Genomic DNA, 22607 nt, shown 5'->3' with positions numbered 1-22607 from the left:
TTGTAGTTAATATGCTAAAACTGAGTAAGGGAAATACAGTGTTCACTCAGGTAAACTGTAGTTTACCTGAGTGAACATTGGCCTACAGTTACATGTGAGGTCATTTATGATGAGCAAACAATGGATTAGGTAACAATGAGGAAAATTCTAGAAGTTTGAGTTTGAGTTTGTGTGCTTACTAGCAATCACTTTCAGCGTTTCTGCAAAGCTAGAGAAGGTATCTTCTAATTTAAATTTCTTTAAGAATTATCTATTGCGTAATATACTGTCAACAGGAGGTCAGTTTTAAAGGAATACTACTGATAGCCTGAAAGACTGTGGAAAAGAAATTATTTTTCCCCTTACACACTGATAGTTCTTGTATTTGCATTCCTGAAATTCATATATATTTTTCAAAAAAGAAAACCATTGGATTAGCAGCAAGAGAGTTGAAAATGGCAGAAGTTGGGAATGACTGCTATTTCTTTTTTAATTCCACATGCATAAAGGTAAATATTGTACAATTGACAGTACTTCACATGCTTAATCTTTTTAGTAGAATGAAGGAAGATATGGCAATAACTTGTATTGCTGAACAAAAATTTACTATTTTCTTGCAAGATATCTTATATATGTAAAATCTGGAGTAACAGCTTATCATGTATTTTTGACATACTGAATTTCTCTGAAGAAATCTGAGATAATTTAAAATTATTATTTGTTTGAAACTACCCTTATATATACCAGTTATATGTCTATAGCTTTTGAATCTTCATGTGGCACTTTTGCCCATATTATGACACCTTGAGACATTAAATTCCTAATATTAAAACATCATATGTTACAAGATATTGTTTTAGTTAATATGATTCCAGTCATTATAATTCAAATAGTTGAATTCAGGTAAGTGTCAAACTTAGTGTAATAAATGTTTTCCTATTTGAAATTTATTAACCCAATTACTGAATTTTCCTCTGTCAAAAGTCTAAGTAATAACAAATATTTAAATATCATTAAAAAAGAAAATTAATATAAACAAATTGGCCACATATAAATTAAACTTTATAAAGTTAAATGGGAAAAACTGAGAATTCCTCCAATGTATTAGGATGTATAGATCTTAGTAAAACCAGATAAAGGTAGAAACTCAATATTTGGAGCTTTGTGCTCATGCAAGAAATAATCCAGTGAAAAAGATGATATGTCTGGTTTCAAGTGTTTCCTCTCTGTTAGGAAACCTGAATGGAGTCAACCTCTCTGACCACAGAAATTGGATTCACTTCTATTACCTGTTAGATTAAATGCTAGGATAATAAAGAATAATAACAGATTTCATGTCCCAGGTGGGCAGAGTGTTTTGTCTATTTCACTGCTGTATCCCCAAGTACTTAGTACAGTGGCTAATGAGTAAGTTACCAGTAAATAATTAAATGAATAAATAATAATAATAGCTCACAATACCTTATATCACATCATTTTTACAGCTAACCTGTAAGGAAAGTAGTTTTTATTTCCTGTATACAGATGAGAAAACTGAAGCACACAGAGTATGAGTTAAGTATTAACTTTGTGACAATGGGCAAGTGGTGGCGCCCAGGGTTTGAAATACCAGTTTATTGACTTGAAAACCCCTGCCTACTAACCCGTGCTATGAGAGTATATGGATCTACTTTAACAAGGGGGAGAGAGTGAAGATGGAAGTAGGAGAGAGATAAAAGATAAAGAACGACCATGGAACATGTGTCAAAAGAGGGAAGAATGTTATCCACCTCTCTTCCCACACAACAGGGGCTTGTAGTTTTTACCAAATGTGCGTTTACATTTAAAAGAACATAGAATTTTTAAGAAGTAATAGCGGCCCATTAAAACAATCCACATCTACTTTTGTTGGCATATTAACAAGTCAGTGAGTATATGTATAGGCAATTGTTTATCTTTCTAAGCCAAAGGCACAAAGCACATATATTTAATGTAGTATATCATAATACAATAATTAAAATTCCACAATAACATAAATTTTAAGCTCCATAAAAACTTAACAGTATCTCCACAGACTGAGAAAACAGATTATCTAATAAAAGGATTGATTAATAGAAATCATTTTCACAATTAGAATGTAGGTAGAGATTCTTAAAAATTTCATCTGGCTTTCTTCCGAAAGAGAAATTAAGTTGTTCTGTCATTGAATTGTGATCAAAGTGTCACTGGATTCTTACATCTCTATTCCTAGTGAACCATATGGATTAACGAATAACAAAAGGTAGCATTTTATCAGTGATTTGTGGCATGTTGTACTATGTAACCATTAGACTATCTTGTTGCTTTCTCACTAAAGTTAGACTAATTTGCTAAAATTTAGACTTATGGCCTAAAATTGATAGTGTATATCTTTGTGATTCTAGTGTAATCTACTCATATTTCGTTTAACTAATTAGCAACCTATTGTTGTTGAACACTAATGTCAACATATTGAGCTTTCTACACTGTTTACTTTTTCTTTTAGGGTTCCCAGTGCCGATTCCGACACTGTGAAGAAGCCCTTGGCAGTGACACTGTGTGCTCATTATGGAGAGAGAGGAAATGTTTAGATCCACTTTGCAGATTTAGACACATGGAAATGCAGGTAGAATTACTTGGCGTCATCATTTTTGTTAAAAAGTATTTCCCTTCAATAATGCTGAATTATACTTTTACAAAACAATATGGAAGAAATCATTCTTCCTTCTACTATTTGATTTTAGGCATTTTGCAATTTTTTCAACTTAATGGAGGAACATGTTTTAGAAATACCCATTCCATCTTTTGAATAGCAGGGCTTAGAAACACTGAAAGCTGGAAGACACACATGATCTTAAATCAGTTAACTATAATTGTTTTTGTGTCCTTGTGCTGTATTGTAGCACATTGTATTTGTTGTAAATATGGCATCTAATCATTACATTTCCCCCAATCTCCTTTTATCTAGCAAAACTGCAGCATTTCATGCTTCTGGGAAACTCAGCCTCTTGGTTGTGTGAAGATCAGCTGTATCTTTTATCACAGCAAACCTCGAAATATCAATGGATTATTTTTGCCACCAAGTAGCAGTGAGTACATTTTTTGAGTAACATAGACTTACCATATTCTAATCTGGTTTTGGAGTAGCAGCATAGAATGACACATTTAAAAAGTATGACAAGGTGAGCAATGCAATTTAATAGCCAATGGGTAATTTGGAATGATTCTACATGAGATGAGAGAAAGCTTAGAATGAACCATTAAGTAACTAACAAGATGAAATGAACAAAGAGCAAGTTAAACTTTCTCTATGTGTATCTAAAATGGATTTTATTCATATGAAAAGTAAGACAGCTACTGACCTCACTAAATAGAACGAGTCTGTGTCTCAGCAAAGTATCGCACAACTGAAGCCAAGCTTAGAGGTCATACCTTCACTGGTGGTCTCTGTGAATGTGCAGAAAGCTATCTCATAGGTGGAGAGAGCAAGGGCAGGATCTGGGTTACACACTTCTGTTTCTAGCAGAACAGCTATGTGTGATGGTTCTTTCTAACACTTTAATTGTGGAAAAAATGCAATGCCATTGCTACAAAAGCCGTGGCACAATTCAGTCTAACTAAATGGTACTGAGACTCTACCATGTGGTGTACCTTAAAGTTGGTTCTGGGAAATGGATACAGAAGACACCACAGTGTAAACCAGTGAATGGTAAGAACCTTGCTGAAGAAGGTGGGGCTATTAGGTTTCCCTGATGCTTGTAACTACTCTACTTTCCTTCTATGGCCACCAAGTTTCTCTGATGGAATGGTTTTTTGTTTGTTTGTTTTTTGAGACGGAGTCTCGCCCTGTCACCCAGGCTGGAGTGCAGTGCTGCGCTCTCAGCTCATTGCAGCCTCCACCTCCCGGGTTCAAGCAATTCTCATGCCTCAGCCTCCTGAGTAGCTGGGACTACAGGCACGCACCGCCACACCCAGCTAATTTTTGTATTTGCAGAAAAATACACAACCATGCTGGTTGGGTTAAATTCATGATCACAAATCTCAAATGAGCCCTTACTGCTGACTGCCAATAACACTACATGGTACTCCCCCAGTTCATTCCTATTCTCCCAGACTGCTTTTTGTACCTCCTTCCCTCTCCTTAAACCTCCATTGCCACCTCCTCTTTGATGATGACTTTATGTCTTACGAACTGAGAAACTTTTAATAAGAAGAGAACTTCTGCATATTTCTGTCACCACATCCACCCACCTAGTAGCATCGGTATTTACTTCTTCCCTGCTCTTACCATGAATCATCCATACTCCTATCTAAGCCTATCCTTCCACTTGGTAACTAGACATTGCCTTCTCTTGTCTACTCTAAGACATTGATTTAATGATTCTTCCCTCTTTTTCTACATAAACATTATTCACTCTTACTGAATCATTTCTATCAGTATACAAACATGTATTTATTTATTTATGGAATTCTCCATTTTGATTTATTCTCTCACAAGCTACCACCCCATGTTTTTTTCCCGTTGCAATAATTCTCCTCAAAGTGGTTATTTATTATTGCTGTCACCAAATCCTTCCCCCATTCTTTCTTAATCCCATGCAAATCAGGCTTATTCACTCCTTTCACCTGTCACATACACATTATTAAATCCAGCGGCCAATTTCCAGTCCTTATGTAACTTGAACCATGAGCAGGATTTGACACATTTAATCACCCCTTCCTTCTTGACATAATTTTACTATCTAGCTTGCAGGACACATTCTCTTCATTTCTCTTTCTTTTTTTTCTTTAACTTTTATTTTAGGTTCTGGGGTACATGTGCAGGATTGTTATATAGGTAAACTGTGTGTCATGGAGATTTGGTGGACAGATAATTTCATCACCTGGGTAATAAGCATAGTATCTGATAGATATTTTTTCTGATCCTCTCCCTCCTACCAGCCTCCACCCTCAATTAGGCCACAGTATCTGTTGTCCCTCGCTTTGGGTTATCATTTAGGTCTCACTTATAAGTTAGAACATGTGGCATTTGGATTTTGTTCCTGCATTAGTTTGCTAAGGGTGATGGCCTCCAGCTCCATCAATGTTCTTGCAAAGGACATGATGTCATTCTTGTTTTATGGCTGTGTAGTAATCCATGGCATATATATACCACATTTTCCTTATTCGTTCTACCATTGATGGGCATTTAGGTTAATTTCATGTCTTTGCTATCGTGAATAGTGCTGTGATGAACATGCATGTACATGTGTCTTTATGGTAGAATGATTTATATTCCTGTGTGTATATACCCGATAATAGGGTTGCTGGGTCAAATGGTAATTCTCTTCTAAGTTCTTCAAATAATTGCTACATTGCTTTGCACAGTGGCTGGACCAATTTACATTCCTACCAGCAGTATATAAGTGTTCCCTTTTCTCTGTAACCTCATCAGCATCTGTTATTTTTTGACTTTTTAATAAATAGCCATTCTTATTGGTATGAGGTTGTATCTCATTATGGTTTTGATTTGTGGTTCTGTGATGATTAGTGATGTTGAGCATTTTTTCATATGCTTTGGCCACATTTATGTCTTCTTTTGAAAAGCGTTCACGTGCTTTGCCCACTTTTTAATGAAGTTGTTAGTTTTTGCTTGTTAAGTCCCTTATAAATTCTGGATATTAGACCTTTGTTGGATATATAGTTTGCAAATATTTTTTCTCATTCTGTAGATTGTCTGTTTACTCTGTTGGTAGTTTCTTTTGCTGTGCAGAAACTCTTTAGTTTAATTAAATCCTTTTTGTTAACTTTTTTGTTGTATGCTTTTGGCATCTTTGTCATGAAATCTTTGTCATGTCCTATATCCAGAATGGTATTTCCTAGGTTATCTTCCAGGGTTTTTTAAGTCTTTTTTTTTTTGAGATGGAGTCTCACTCTGTTGCCAGGCTGGAGTGCAACGGTGTGATCTCCGCCCACTACAACCTCCGCCTCCTGGGTTCAAGTGATTCCCCTGCCCCAGCCTCCCAAGTAGCTGAGACCACAGGCACATGCCACCATGCCAGGCTAAATTTTTTTTTTTTTTTAGTAGAGACGAAGTTTCACCATGTTGGCCAGGACGGTCTCAATCTCCTGACCTTGTGATCCACCCACCTCAACCTCCCAAAGTGCTGGGATTATAGGCATGAGCCACCGTGCCTGGCCTACATTCAAGTCTTTAATCTATCTTGAGTCAATTTTTGTATGTGGTATAAGGTAGGGGTTCAGTTTCCATTTTCTACATATGGCAAGCCAGTTATTCCAGCATCATTTATTGAAAGGGGAGTCCTCTCCCTGTTTCTTATTTTTGTCACCTTTGTCAAAGATTAGATGATTGCAGGCATGAGGCTTTTATTTCTAGACTTTCTATTCTATTCCATTGGTCTATGTGTCTTTTTTTGTGCCAGTATCTTTCTGTTTTGGTTACCGTAGCCCTGTAGTATAGTTTGAAGTTGGGTAGCATGATGCCTCCCTTTTTGAACTTTTTGCTTTAAGATTGCCTTGGCTCTTTAGGCTCCTTTTGGGTTCCACATTAATTTTAAAATGTATTTTTCTAATTCTGTGAAGAATGTTATTGGTAGTTTGATAGAAATAACTTCGAATCTGTGAATTTCTTTGGGCATCATTGCCATTTTAATGATGTTGATTCTTCCTATCCATGAGCATGGAATGTTTTTCCATTTGTTTGCATCATCTCTGCTTTCTTTGGGCAGTGTTTTGTAATTCTCATTGTAAAGATCTTTCACCTCTCTGGTTAGCTGTATTCCTAGATATATTATTCTTTTTGTGGCAGTTATTAATGGAATTGCATTCCTGATTTGACTCTTGGCTTGGATGTTGTTGTTGTATAGGAATGCCACTGATATTTGTATGTTAATTTTGTATCCTGAAACTTTGCTGAAATTGTTTATCAGATCAAAGCACTTTTGGGCAGAGATTATGAGGTTTTCTAGATATAGAATTATGTCATCTGCAAACAGGGATAATTTGACTTCCTTGATTCCTATTTGGATGCCTTTTCTTTCCTTCTCTTGCCTGGTTGCTCTGGCCAGGACTTTTCAATACTATGGTGAGTAGGAGTGGTGACAGAGGATATACTTGTCTTCTTCCAGTTTTCAAGGGGGAATGCTTCCAGTTTTTGCTTTTTCAGTCCGATGTAGGCTGTGGGTTTTATATAGATGGCTCTTATTATTTTGAAGTATGTTTCTTCAATTCCCAGCTTATTGAGGGTTTTTAGCATGAAGGGATGTTGAATTTTATTAAAAGCCTTTTCTGCATCTATTGAGGTAATCATATCTCAATATGGTTTTTACTTTTAGTTCTGTTTATGTAGTCAGTCACATTTATTGATTTGTATATGGTGAACCAACCTTGCATCCCAGGGATATAGCATACTTGATCATGATGGATTAGCTTTTTGATGTGCTGCTGAATTTGATTTGCTAGTATTTTGTTGAGGATTTTGACATCTGTGTTCACTGAGAATATCGGCCTGAAATTTTTTTTTTTTTTGGTTTTCTTTCTGCCACATTTTGGTATCAGAATGATGCTGGCCTCATAGAATGAGTTAGGGAGGAGTCCTTCATCCTCAATTTTTTGAAATAGTCTCAGTAGGAATGGCACCAGCTCTTCTTTATAAATCTGATATAACTCGGCTATGAATCTATCTGGCCCTGGGTTTTTTTTGGTTGGTAGGCTTTTTCTTACTTATACAGTTATAGAACTCAGTATTGGTCTCTTCAGGGATTCAGTTTCTTCCTTGTTCAGTCTTGGGAGGTTGCATGTGTTTAGGAATATATTCATTTCTTCTAAATTTTCTAGTTTGTACCCATAGAGGTGTTTATACTAGTGTCTGATAGGTTTTTGTATTTCTGTGGGGTCAGTGGTAGTGTCCCTTTTGTCTTTTTTTTTTTTGAAACAGAGTTTCACTCTGTCACCCAGACTGGAATGCAGTGGTGCGATCTTGGCTCACTGCAACCTCTGGTTCCAGGGTTCAAGTGATTCTCCTCCTTCAGCCTCCCAAGTAGCTGGGATAACAGGCATGCGCCACCATGCCTGGCTAATTTTTGTATTTTTAGTAGAGACTGGGTTTTGCCATATTGGCCAGGCTGGTCTCAAACTCCTGGCCTCAAGTGATCTGCCTGCCTTGGCCCTCCCAAAGTGCTGGGATTATAGGTGTCAGCCACTGAACCTGGCCTCCCTTTGTCATTTCTAATTGTGTTTACTTGGATCTTCTCTTTTTTTTGTCTTTATTAGTCTAGGTAGCAGTCTATCTTTCTTATTAATTTTTTCAAAAAATCAACTCCTGGGTTTGCTGGTCTTTTGTATGGCTTTTTGTGTCTCCATTTCCTTCAGTTCAGCTCTAATTTTGGTAATTTCTTGTCTTCTGCCAGCTTTAGGGTTGGTTTTCTTTTGCTTCTCTAGTTCTTCTAGTTGTGATGTTAAGTTGTTATTTGAGATCTTTCTTTTTGATGTGGTCATTTAGTGCTATAAATTTCCCTCTTAACACTGAGTTAGCTGTATCTCAGAGAATCTGGTATGTTGTATCTGTTCTCAAAAGTTTCAAAGAATTTCTTGATTTCTGCCATAATTTCATTGTTTACCCAAAAGTCATTCAGGAGCAGGTTGTTTAATTTCCATGTAATTGTATGGTAGTGAGTGATTTTCTTAGTATTGATTCCTATATTTATTGTGCTGTGGCCTGAGGGCATGGTTGGTATGATGTGTGTTTTTTTTTAATTTGCTGAGTATTGTTTTATGTCCAAATGTATGGTCAGTTTTGGAGTATGTGTCATGTGATGATGAGAAGAATGTATATTCTGTTGTTTTGGGGTGGAGAGTTCTGTAGATGTTTATTAAATCCATTTGGTCAAGTTTTGAGTTTAGGTCCTTAATATCTTTGCTTTTCTGCATTGACAATCTGTGTAATGCTGTCAGTGGAGTGTTGAAGTCTCCCACTATTATGGTATGGGAATCTAAGTCTCTTTGTAGGTCTCTAAGAACTTGCTTTATGGATCTGGGTGCTCCTGTGTTGGATGTGTATATATTTAGGATAGTAAGGTCTTCTTGTTGAATTGAACCCTTTACCATTGTATAATGTGTTTATGTTTTTTAATCTTGTTGGTTTAAGTCTCTTTGGCCTGAAATTAGGATTGCAACCCCTGATATTTTCTGTTTTCCATTTGCTTGGTAGATTTTTCACAATTTCTTTATTTTGAGCCTATGGGTATCATTGTATAATATGTGCAATGTGTGTCTTGAAGACAGCATGTTAGTGGGTCTTGCTTCTTTATCGAGCTTGCAACTCTGTGCCTTTTAATTGGTGCATTTAGCTCCTTTACATTCAAGGTTACATTGATATGTGTGGATTTGATCCTGTCATCATGTTGTTAGCTGGTTTGTGTGCACACTTGTTTGTGTGGTTGCTTTATAGTGTCACTGGTCTGCATTCTTAAGTGTGTTTTCGTAGTGACTGGTAACTGTCTTTCTTTTCCGTATTTAGTGTATCTTTCAGGACCTCTTGTAAGGCATGTCTGGTGGTAAAAAATTCCCTCAGCACTTGCTTGTCTGAAAAGGATCTTATTTATCCTTCACTTATGCAGTTTAGTTTGCCTGGATGTGATATTCTTGGTTGGAATTTTTTTTCTCTAAGAATGCTGAATGTAGGCTTCCAATCTTTTCTGGCTTGTAGGGTTTCTTCTGAAAGGTTCACTGTTAGCCTGATGGACTTCCCTTTGTAGGTGACCTACCCTTCTCTCCAGCTGTCTTTAACATTTGTTTTCTTTTGTTTCAAACTTGGTTTGTTTTTCTTCTACCTTCCTAGTGCTTTATCATCACTCTCCCCGGATTGTTCTTCCTCTTTTCCCCAATCTCTTACATGTGCAGAGTTAGTTCTTGGTTCTTTTTTTTCTCTGTTTACTTTCTTGGTAGTCTCATCTAGCCTTATGATTTTGAATATGATCCACATGTCAGTGACTCCCAAATGTAACAAGAGACTCTATTTGATCTGGTGCCCTGTTAGCTCTCTGAGGTTTTCTACCACACTATATTAGTCTGCTTTTACACTGCTTTTGCACTGCTGATAAAGAGATACCCAAGACTGGGCAATTTACAAAAGACATACCCAAGACTGGGCAATTTACAAGAAGGAAGTTTAATGGACTTACAGTTCCACATGTCTGGGGAGGCCTCCAAATCATGGAGGAAGGCTAGGAGGAGAAAGTCACATCTTACATGGATGGCAGCAGCAAAGAAAGAGAGTTTGTGAAGGGAAAGTCCCCTTTTTGAAATCGTCAGATCTCATGAGACTTACTCACTATCACGAGAACAGCATGGGAAATACCTGCCCCATGATTCAATTACCTCCCATCGAATTCCTCCCACAACATATGGGAATTGTGAGAGTTACAATTCAAGATGAGATTTGGGTGGGGAAACAGACAAACCATATCATTCCCTCTTTGGCCCCTCCCAAATCTCATGTCCTCACATTTAAAACCAATCATGCTTTTCCAACATTCCCCAAAAGTCTTAACTCATTTTAACATTAACTTAAAAGTCCACAGTCCAAAGTCTCATCTGAGACAAGGCAAGTCCCTTCTGCCTGTGATCCTGTAAAATCAAAAACAAGTTAGTTACTTCCTACATACAATGGGGTTACAGGCATTGGGTAGGTACAGCCATTCGAAATGAGAGAAACTGGCCAAAACAAAGGGGCTACAGGCCCTATGCAAGTCCAAAATCCAGCAGGGCAGACAAATCTTAAAGCTCAAAATGATCTCCTTTGACTCCAGGTCTCACATCCAGGTCCCACTGAAGCAAAAGGTGGGGTCCCATGGTCTTGGGTTGCTCTGCCCCTGTGGCTTTGCAGGGTATAGCCCCTGCTCCTGGCTGCTTTCATTGGCTGGTGTTAAGTGTCTGTGGCTTTTCCAGGCACACGGTGCAAGCTGTCAGTGAATCTACCCATTCTGGGGTCTAGAGGACAGTGGCCCTCTTCTCACAGCTCCACTAAGCAGTGCTCCAGTAGGGACTTTGTGTAGCAGCTCTGGCCCCACATTTCCCTTCCACACTGCCCTAGCAGAGGTTCTTCATGAGGGCCCTGCCCCTGCAACAAACTTTTGCCTGGGCATCCAGGCATTTCCACATGCCCTCTGAAATCTAGGCAGAGGTTCCCAAACCCCAATTCTTAAATTCTGTGCTCTTGCAGTCTCAACGCCACATGGAAGCTGCCAAGGCTTGGGGTCTGCACCCTCTGAAACCACGGCCTGAGCTGTATCTTGGCCCCTTTCAGCCATGATTGGAGTGACTGGGACACAGGGCACCAAGTCCATAGGCTGCACACAGCATGGGAACCCTGGGCCTAGCCCATGAAACCATTTTGTCCTCCTAGGTCTCTGGGCCTGTGATAGGAGGGGCCGCCAAGAAGGTCCCTGACATACATTGGAGACATTTTCCCCATTATCTTGGGGATTAACATTCGGCTTATTGTTAATTATGAAAAATTCTGCAGCCAGCTTGAATTTCCCCTCAGAAAATAGGATTTTCTTTTGTATCTTATTGTCAGGCTGCAAATTCTCCAAACTTTTATGCTCTGTTTTCTTTTTAGAACTGAATGCCTTTAGCAGCACCCAAGTCACCTCTTGAATGCTTTGCTGCTTAGAAATTTCTTCTGCCAGATACCTTAAATTATCTCTCTTAAATTCAAAGTTCCACAAATCTCTAGGGAAGGAGCAAAGTGCTGCCAGTCTCTTTGCTAAAACTTAATAAGAGTCACCTTTGCTCCAGTTCCCAACAAGTTCCTCATCTCTAACTGAGAATACCTCAGCCTGGATTTCATTGTCCATATCATTATCAGCATTTTGGTCAAAGCCATTCAACAAGTATCTAGGAGGTTCCAAACTTTCCCACATTTTTCTGTGTTCTTCTGAGCCCTTCAAACTGTTCCAACCTCTGCCTGTTACCCAGTTCTAAAGTTGCTTCCACATTTTTGGGTATCTTTCCAGCAGTGCTCCACTCTACTGGCACCAGTTTACTGTATTAGTCTGTTTTTATGCTGCAGATAAAGACATACTTGAGACTGAGCAATTTACAAAAGAAAGAGATTTAATGGACTTACAGTTCCACATGGCTGGGGAGGCCTCACAATCATGGTGGAGGGCAAGGAGGAGCAAGTCACATCTTACATGTATGGCAGCAGGCAAAGAGAGAGAGCTTGTGTAGGGAAACTCTTGTTTTTAAAACTGTCAGGTCTCATGAGACTTATTCACTATCATGAGAACAGCACAGAAAAGACCCGCCCCCATGATTCAATTACCTCCCACCAGGTTCCTTCCATGATATGTGGGAATTTGGGAAGTTACAATTCAAGATGAGATTTGGGTAGGGACATAGTCAAACTATATCACACACCTGTATGCTTGCTTGCTCTACTCAAATCATACTGTATACTTGCTTTTCCTAGTGCATATTAGCATGTTCCTGCTTTAGGGGCTTTGTGCAAAACACTCTTCCCTCAATATCTTCATGGCTAACTCCATTATTTCTTCACAGCCTTGCTAAAATATGTTTTACATAAGACTATTCTGAACACTGTATTTGAGATGTAGTCAGCCTTCCCATGCATGCCTTACACACTTCCAAACTTCCTCGCCTTGTTCTACTTTCTTATTGCCATACTCCCTATGATTTCTCAGATACAATATAATTCACTGGTTTAATATGTCTATTTGTTGTGTGACTCCTCCCTATAGAATGAAAGTACCATAAGAGCAAGAATCTTTATTTTGTTCACTAATGAATCTCAAGCACCTAACATAGCCACATAGTACTGGCTCTCACATAGTGGCCAGTTCTACTCCGGGAATCCATGAACAGCGTTTATTTATGTTAAATCTGTTAACTATTTTCCTGCTGCTTGACACATTTCTGTACTCTAGGAAAAAGGATTCAATTTCCAGACTGTAGATAAACTAACAAGCTCAGCTGAAATATGTATTGAACTACTGCATTGCTTCTTTATTTGGAAATATTTCAATACCTCAGAAGTAATAATTTGACTCCTGGCAGACCTAATATTTCCTATGATATTTCCAGGAACTTCTATCTACCAATGCCCATAATAACCAAAACTGGGGCCCTAAATCTTTTCACCTTAGACAAAGATTAAATTATAAAGTAATACCTTTGTGAATATCTACCTTTATGAGTGTCAGTAAATGCATATGATTAATTGATAAATTTAGGGTGAGGTTATTACAAACCATTTCATAGCAAACTATAACTGGCTAAGTACAGGTTCATACAGAGCATTGTACAAATGTGTGTAATTTTGTCTCAGGTTAAAATAAGATAAAATTTAGATATTTAAATGTGCAACCTGTGAAACTTTAGGGCTTCTGCTTGATGAATTGAGACCTGTCACATAGTCCATATTAAGTAGATGAGTTGGAGCCACAGCAGTGCTATCTAAATCACCGGCTGTGTTCTTCCAGTATGAGGCACTTGCCAAAGGCAATTTCCTATTAGATGATTTGCCATTGTATGTTGTTATCTTTAAGCACTAAGTGCAATTATCAGGAGTCCTACATTTTTTTGTCTAGGGGTATAAAACTGCCAGTTACTCTCTTTGCAATTTAAACTTCAACCTGCTAGTGAATTTTAAAAGGTTTTGGACTCTTTTAAAAGATATTTTATTTACATGTTTATAAACCATGGAATTTTAAAAGACATAATCTCTCTGGTTATCATTTCTAAGTTTAAAAGCAAATAGCTGCTAAACCAATTGAGAATGCTAAGAAAACATAATTCTGTTAATATTTACCATAAAAATTCCCTAGACATTTTCTGAGTACAGTTCGTACTTTTTTGCAAGCCTGGTAGGCACTTATTCTTTCTCCTATGGTATGCACTAGAAGTTAGTGTAATCTCTTAGACAAACTATTGTTTTAAAAAAGTTCTTATATTTTGCTGAAGAAAAATTTGTTCCAAACACAGTAGCTAGCTGGAACATGGAAATTGCTCATGTTTCCTTGGCTAGTTGCCACTTTATTCTGTAATGAACAATTGAATAGGATCATTTGATTTTTATTTATTCTAGGTCAGTGTCCAGTGATGCCTTGGACAACTGATTTGGTCACTTTAAATTAAACTTTGGTCAGCTTTCTTTAGAATGTCTAGCCTCTGTGTTTATTATCTGCCTTTTATTTGAAGTCTTGAAAAGCCACTTGCTAATAAATTGTTTTTAAATAATTTAATAAACACTTTGACTTGAATATTTCAGTCAGTACACACAGACTAATTTTTGTGCGTGTGTGTTTTAGAAAAGAAGAAAATTCATAATGGTTATAAGGATAAAAGTTCTTCAGCTTAGTTCTTTCCTCTCTGGGGAAGGAAGAGAGGGGATAAGAAAATGCCATAGCACATGAAATGGTAGCCCCCGAGATAATTTGTGTTGGATGGCAGATTCTTTATCCTGACTACATACTGCGTCTGTTCTCATCCAAGGTCCAAAGAGCATCAAAACATGCAAAAAAATAAAGGCAGGAACTCAAATATTACTTCTTCAGGCTTAACATTTGTTAGTCATGTTTAAGACCTCCACATTTTGCTTTTTAGGACTTATAAACTTGCAGTTTAATTATGGCTTTTAAAAATGAAGTGGAGTTATAAGAGATTAGAAAATTGCATACCCAGTGTTTTAGAATAATCTGTTAAGTGTATTACGTGTGGCAGCACTATGCTGGATAATTTTCATGCCTAATTTTATTTAATCATCCTAAAAACTGGCCGAATAGATACAGTTAATCTCCCGATTTTACAGATGAAGAAAATGAGGTCCACAGAGGCCAGATATCTTAGGCAAGATAATACCTCTCAATAAGTGGCAGTTTCTGAATTCAAACATAGTGCTGTCTGACTCTAAAAGTATCTCAGCCAGGCATGGTGGCTCACGCCTGTAATCCCAGCACTTTGGGAGGCCGAGGCAGGTGGATCATGAGGTCAGGAGATCGAGACCATCCTGGCTCATATGGTGAAACCCGTCTCTACTAAAAATACAAAAATTAGCTGGACGTAGTGGCAGATGGCTGTAGTGCCAGCTACTCAGGAGGCTGAGGCAGGAGAATGGCGTGAACCTGGGAGGCAGAGCTTGCAGTGAGCCGAAATCGCGCCACTGCACTCCAGCCTGGGCAACAGAGCGAGACTCCGTCTCTAAAAAATAAATAAATAAATAAATAAATAAAAATAAAAAAAAGTATCTCACAAAAATCAGACATAACATTTAAAGTATACTCCAATGCTTTTTGTCATTTGAATGACCCATGCATCAGACCTCCTGATCTGTCTTCTGCCTTCTGAGGGGCTAATTCTATTCCACTCTACCCCATAGACTTCTTTTCAAAGCTATTAAAGTTTTTTATATTTTATAGAAGACTGCCTTTCCCCTTTAATTTACAGTATAGAGTGAGATATTCTAGCACTTCTGAGTTACGTGTACTTCCATTAAATAAGGCTTCTTTTCTCTTTCTCAATTTATATTTCCCTGTCTTTTCTGAAACTTGTTCTCTTATATCACGTGAAGCTCAGAAGCCCGGATACCCAATCTGAAGTTTGTCTCACCCACAGGCTCTCAGTTCTGGCTCCACGTTAGAATTACCTGGGGAGCTTAAAACAACAACCACCAAAAACCAAACAGTTCTCAGCCACCACCTAGACCACCAATTAAACTGATGCTTCATTATACTTTTGTTTTCCCCCCAACTTTTTAAGACATTTTGTTAACTTACAGAAAATTTGCAAGAATAGTTCAGTGAACACCAGCTGTCCATGTATTCTTCACCTATCTTCACCAATTAACATTTTGTCACATTTACTTTCTCTTTTTTCTTTACTGTATTTACATATCTGCATATAAGGTACAAATATACATTTCTTTATTTTTGTTTTTTTGGAACCATTTGGGAGTTAGTTGCAAATATCCTCACACTTCATTGCTAAATACTTCAGCATGTACCTTCTAAGTTCAAGAGCATTCTCCTATATAACTGCACATGACTATCATACATAGGGAATTTAACATGATAGAATCAACAATGTGTAATATTCAATCTGTATCAAATTTTCCTAATTGTCCAATAATACTTGTAATAGCAATGCTTCCTCAAAATTTAGTACGTATAGGAATCACCTGACAATCTTGTTTAAACTGCTGTCTGTTTCAGTATATCTGGGCTGGAGCCTGAGGTTCTGAATTTCTAATAAGCTCATAGGTTCTTGGGACCAAGCGTTGGGTAGAGCAGCCTTAAAATTGTTACTTTTATTTTTTTTTCCCCCATCCAATTTACAATTAAGCATCATTCATTGCAATTGGTTGTCATGTCTCTTTATTTAATCTCTTTTTAAAAATCTGATGTCTCTTTAAAAAAAATCCCAGGATTTTTTTTTTTCTTCCTTGTCGTATACATGTGTATTTTTTGGAGACAGGATCTTGCTCTGTTGCCCAGGCCAGAGTGCAGTGGTGTGAACACAGCTCACTGCTTCCTTTTCCTCCTGGGCCCAAGTGATCCTCTCACCTCAGCCTCCTGAGTAGCTGGGACCACAGGCTCATGACACCATGCCCGACTAATTTTGTAATTTTTGGTAGAGATGGGATCTCACCATATTATCTAGGCCGGTCTCAACTCCTGGATTCAAGCAATTCACTCACCTTGGCCTCCCAAAGTGCTAGGATTACAGGCATGAACCACTGCACCCTTCCCCATGTCATATACATTTTAAAAGAGTTCAGGTTAGTTGCTTTGTAGGATATCTTTTAAATTGGGGATTTGTTCATTTATTTCCTCCTAATTACTTTTAGATTAAACTTTTGTTTTGCAAAAATAGTACAAACAAGATCAGTCAGTTATTTTAAAATTTACACAAATGTTGTATAGATTTGCCCTAATGCCCTAACCAAACTATTCCATGGAGGTGCTCTTAAAGAATTAGTGAAAAGGGAAGAAAAATAATTTGCAAAGAACCTCTGCTCTGTGAATTTTACAAAAATTAGCATTTCTTGTACTCTTTGAAGGACAAGAGAAGAACAGTGCCCAATTCCTGTGAGTCTAAATAAAAATAATTTGTTTAGTTATAAATAATTCGTTTATACAAGAGGCTCTTTTAACCTATGTGTTTTGTACTACATGTGTGTTCTAGCTATGGAGGTATTTATGGGAGTAGGAAATACTGCATTATGATTGCATTTATGACATCTGTTTAAAAAAAAAACTGAATTTGTTTTGAAAATTGACAAAGCATAGAAAGTAGATGTTCATGTATGAAATGCCCTGGCATGATGCGATATAGTAGTCTCTCATAAGTACTCCCTTGTAGAGACTCCCTTGGTCATAAAGAGTGGAGTAGTGCTAAATGTTTTAACTGGCTCCTTTCCCCCACCTTGTTCCCCTACCCCAAGAAACAAATGGGAAAAAATGCAAAACAAAACAGCTCTGGTGGTTCACATTTGCCATTTGCCATGAAGCAAATATTTTCTCTACGGCCAATTTCAAGCTATAAATGTGACGTCAGTATTCTTGCAAAATTCCTGAAAATTTGCCAGTTCTACGTGCTTATCTGAGCCCACTCCAGTATATTACCAGTTTTAAGGAGAGAAACCCAACTCAATTCGATTTAAGGGAAAACTGGAATTCTTGGCTTATATAATTAAAGAGATTAGGGACAGAACTGACCTCAGACCCAGCTGGATCCGTGTTTCCTTCACCAACCCTTGGTTCTGAGCTAGGTGTCCTTCTCTATGTACTACAGTTACTCCAGAAGCTCCAGAACTAGATTTTGGAAGCAGAATAGGCAAATATTAAGAATAGTAGCTCTAGCTCAGATTAGCTTGAAATATCAACCTACCACATATTTGCCACTGTAAACATGGGCAACTTAATGTCTCTCTGGCCCAATTTCTTCATCTGTATGGTAGAGATAGTAATAGTACCTGCATTGGGTTTTAGACATTTAACAGATTAATACTCAATTGTTTAGAATTCTTGGCAAAGAGTGAGTAATCAGTGTTATCATTATCAATTGTTTAGAATTCTTGGCAAAGAGTGAGTAATCAGTGTTATCATTATCATCATGATTCTAAATTAATCTCAGAAGAAGTAAGTCCTTCTGCAACTAAAGCCCAATTATTGAATGTCATCTAATGGTGTAGAAAATGTGCTCATCCCTAATAGTTGTTCAAGCTAGGGGATGAGCTAATCTTTGGGTCCCAGGGGTCATCCTCACTCACACTAAGTTGATTGAAAATGGGAAAAAGGTTATTCCCTTTAAAAAACTCTGATATACTTTACCTAAGAGAAATAAAATGATTACAGGACAAGCAAAAATAATAGGTAATCACTACATAATATATAAAAAATATGTCTTTCAGAAGAATCATATGAAATATATGTGATCACCCCAAAGTTGATCATAGTGACATGAAGTTATGCTTTTGGTAGAAAAATCAAGGTGACAAAAATTATCTATGTGTAAATTCATGTAAAGTACATTATAGTAGTTTCTTAAAATGCAAAGACCATTAGTATTTGTGATCTCATAGGAAAGTTGCTCAAATCAATGAAGATATAATAATACATGTCAAATTCAGCACACTTTTGTTTCAACCATTGTAGAGAGGTAAACTTAACCAGTGTCTGAAGTTTTACTGCATTACTTGGTTGTCAAGTAATGCACTTGAATTATTTATTTCATATTTCTAATTGGGTAGTTTCTGTTAACTATATGTGCTCTTTCCCATCCTATCTCTTTCTCCTTCTGATATGTATTTAAACACATTAAATAGAAAGGTGTGATGAGCAGTGGTCTTTATTTTTGATGAAATATCCACTACAACATTTTTGATTAAATTTTTTCATTATAAGTTTAGTTGAAATGGTGTAACTTTCAACATTTTATCAATATTGACTTTAAAAGTAAAAATTTTCTCATTATAAATGTATCTAATGACATCTTACCATAATGATTCCATTTATAATCTTATAAATGGAATAATCTTATAATCTTATTATAAGATTATAATAATTTTAATCTTATAATCTATTTAAAAATACAAGAATAATAATCTCAATTACAACTAAACAGGTTCTAAGACTTACATGGAAGTGCAAAGAGCCAGAAATAGTCAAGAGATGCTTGAAGAAGAGCAAAATAATAGAACTTGTTCAACCAGATTTCAAGGCCTATGAAGTGATAGAGATTAGGACAGTCTAGCATTGGCCACAGGCTAAACAAATTGGTGACTGGGACAGAGTAGATGGAAACAGACCTTTCCATAGATGGACACTTGATTTGTTAGGTGAATGTGATAACCACTACATTATGGAAACGGATTGGACACTTGATTTGTAGTAGGTAGCATGGATGAGTAATGGGTGGTCTTTTCAGTTAATGAGGGAAAAATGGACTTCTCTCTCACACAATAGATACAAATCAATTTAAGTCAATTATTGATCAAAATGTAAAAGGCCAATATTTGAATACTTCAAAAGATAATAAGGTCACAAAATATTGACCATTTCAGAGAATATGAATAAATTTGACTGCATTGAAATTAAAATTTATATTTATCAAAAACACCATAAAAAAGTAAAAAGATAAACCACCAAATAAGATAATATTTGCAGCATGTGTGCTTATGTGACTCCAAGGAAAGATCTGAAGTCAATACTTGAATACAAATCAACAAGAAAGGCCAGAGAACCTAATGGAATAGGTTTTTCTGTTTTACCACTATTGAGATTTTGGACTGGATAGTTCTTTGTTGTTGGAACCTATCTTATGTATTGTGGATTGTTTAGCAGCATCTTTAGCTTCTACCTACTAGATTCTAATAGAAATCTCCTCGTTGTAACAACCAAAAATATATCCAGACATTGTCAAATATTTCCTAGTAGGTAGGGAGTAAAATTGTCTCTGCTTGAGAACTGCTATCATAGAACAATAAACAGAAAGCATATAAACAGGCATTTGAAAAGGAAGAAATTAAAATGTAAACAAACAAGATGATCAGTCTTATTAATAGGGAAATCCAAACAGAAAGCACTTTGAGATATAATATACCCATATTATTGGCAAATATCAAAAATTCTATCAATTGTTGGTGAAGACAAAGAACATTAGGAATTATTGTGCACTGTAGAAGGATATATAAATGGATACAAGTACTTTGGAAAACAGCCTAACATTATCTTGTCCAGTTAAAATTATGCATAACTTAGGATCAAGCAATTCCACTTTTGAAGCATATATCCTAGAGAAATTCATTACTGTGTACATCTGGATACATGTATTAAATACAAGAATGCACGTAACAGCAGTTTGTAATGGCCAAAGGCTAGAAACAGTCAAATGTACAACAACAGTAGAATGCATAAATAAAGTGTGGTACATTCATTCAATACTAGACAGTGATGAAAATAGGAGAAACAGGTGAGTAAGGATGTATTTAACAGATAAAATTAAATGAAAGAAGGCAAGAAAGAATAGATATGGCTTAATTCTATTCATAAAATGTTCAAACATAAGCAAAATTAAACTTTATGTTTAGGGATGCATACTTGGTAGTGAGATCATAAGGACAAACAAAAAGTGATTACAATAGGTTAGGATGAAGATACCTATTGTGGGTATGGGGAAAGAAAATTGTGTGAATGAAGAGGATGTTTAGGAGGCTATTATTACATGACTTAGGTGTTGGCTTTGTGATACTTGTTACAATATATATTTTATAGTTTCTGTACTTTTCTGTGTATGTGTTATATTTCACAGTTTTAAATAGGTAAAAAATGCTTAAGCAAACAATTCTTTATTTAAGAATTATATAAATAATTCTTTATATTAAGAAACAATTCTTTATTTCCTTCTGTTAAAACTATTGCCACTTAGGACTATTCACAATAGCAAAGACATGGGAATCAAGCTACATGCCCAACAATGATAGACTGGATAAAGAAAATGTGGTATTAATACATATACACCATAGAATACCATGCAGCCATAAAAAAGAATGAGATCATATTCTTTGCAGGGACACGGATGGAGCTGGAGGCCATCATCCTTAGCAAACTAATGCAGTAACAGAAAAACAAATACTGCATGTTCTGACTTACAAATGGGAGCTAAATGATGAGAAAAATGGACACATAGAGGAGAACAACACACACTGGGGTCTACCAGAGGGTAGAGGGTTGGAGGAGGGAGGGGATCAGGAAAAATAACTAATGAGTACTAGGCTTAATACCTGGGTGAGGAAATAATTTGTACAACAAACCCCCATGGTACAAGTTTACCTATATAACAAACCTGCACGTGTACCCCTGAACTGAAAAGAAAAGATAAAAAAAAAGCTATTGCTGTTTAACTTTCTTCACATATTTTTACCCTAACCTAATATTTTTATGCTTGAGTTTATTGATCACCTATTAAAATTAATATAACAAAAATATACATAAATTTAAATTTTCATTTTTTAAGCGATGATAAAGTTCCACTTTTAAAGCCATATGGTCTTTAACATGCCTTTAGGATTGAATTATTATTACAATTATCACTGGCATTTAATTTATTAAAACAACAATTACATTACAAATATTGATAATTATTGCATATCAAAGTACAATTATATAAGAAAATTACCTCTTAATTAGGTGAATTGATGATCAAAATTATTCTTATCTGTTTATAAAACAAAAAAAGGTATATATTGCTGCCATGGCTTGTTTGTATTTCTCCAAAATCCATGTTGAATATGAATAGGATTAAGGCCCTCATAAAAGAGGCTTCACACAGGGCTTGGCCCTTTTTGCCCTTTTGCCCTTCTGCCTTCTTCTATGTGAGGACACAGCATTTATCCCCTCCAGAGGGCACAGTAACGAGGCACCATCTTGGAAGCAGGGAGTCCTCAATAGAGACCAAGCCTGCCAGTGCCTTGACCTTAGACTTCTCAACCTCCAGTACTGTGATAAATAAATTTCTGTTGTTTATAAATTACCCAGATATTTTGTTACAGCAGCACAAATGGACTAAGACACTTGCTAAAAACTAATATTCAGAACGAGCAGGTTGTTCTAATATTTGCTAAGTCAGTTACAATATAGTAAACATTTTATAAACTTAAATAAGATGAGGACTCACTTCAATTAGAAGATTTCACAATATTATAAAAGAGGTCTTAACTATCTCAATTGGAAGATTTTATTTGAAAATTGTATCTATGGGTTTTTTTCTAAGATATTGTGAACAATTTGGCAAACTTGTAAATAATTCTACTTGCATTTAAAAAATTGTGATGACTAGATTACTTTCAGAATGATGTTGTGAAGAATTCCATGAACCTGTTCCCTAGTGAAATAACAATTGATTTCAATGGTTGATGAAAATTATATGTTAAAAATGTTTCCAAGTGTTAAGAAATTGTCCTAAGGGCATACAGCAAATGAAATCGTATTAATTCAATAAAATCTACTAAAGCCAGTAAAAATGGCAAGTCAGTTGTATTGGAACCACCACCCACTCCTTTCACCACCTCTCTGTTTAGTGTGACAGAAGCTCTACTCTGAATGGATACA

The 22607-nt window shown here is 36.4% G+C and overlaps 1 protein-coding gene across 8 annotated transcripts in view; it reads left to right on the top strand.

Annotated features, from left to right (window-relative positions):
- Window positions 1-144: 144 nt before the first annotated feature.
- C10H12orf50 (chromosome 10 C12orf50 homolog) overlaps window positions 145-22607 on the top strand; it is a 50823-nt gene continuing 28360 nt past the window's right edge. For 2 of the 8 annotated variants that reach the window (XM_008953708.5, XM_024931182.3), the window contains exons 1-3: window positions 156-217; window positions 2483-2602; window positions 2945-3065. In XM_008953708.5, coding sequence (XP_008951956.1) covers window positions 2591-2602; window positions 2945-3065 — 133 coding nt within the window. In that variant the 5' untranslated portion in view covers window positions 156-217; window positions 2483-2590. Of the gene's footprint in view, window positions 489-2482; window positions 2603-2944; window positions 3066-22607 lie in introns of all 8 variants that reach the window. The other 6 variants (XM_008953707.3, XM_055095966.1, XM_055095967.1 and 3 more) reach the window with 6 other exon arrangements.

Source organism: Pan paniscus, chromosome 10 (genome assembly GCF_029289425.2).
Source record: "Pan paniscus chromosome 10, NHGRI_mPanPan1-v2.0_pri, whole genome shotgun sequence".
NCBI classification, from domain to species: domain Eukaryota; kingdom Metazoa; phylum Chordata; class Mammalia; order Primates; family Hominidae; genus Pan; species Pan paniscus.
This window is presented reverse-complemented; position numbering and strand designations above follow the sequence as displayed.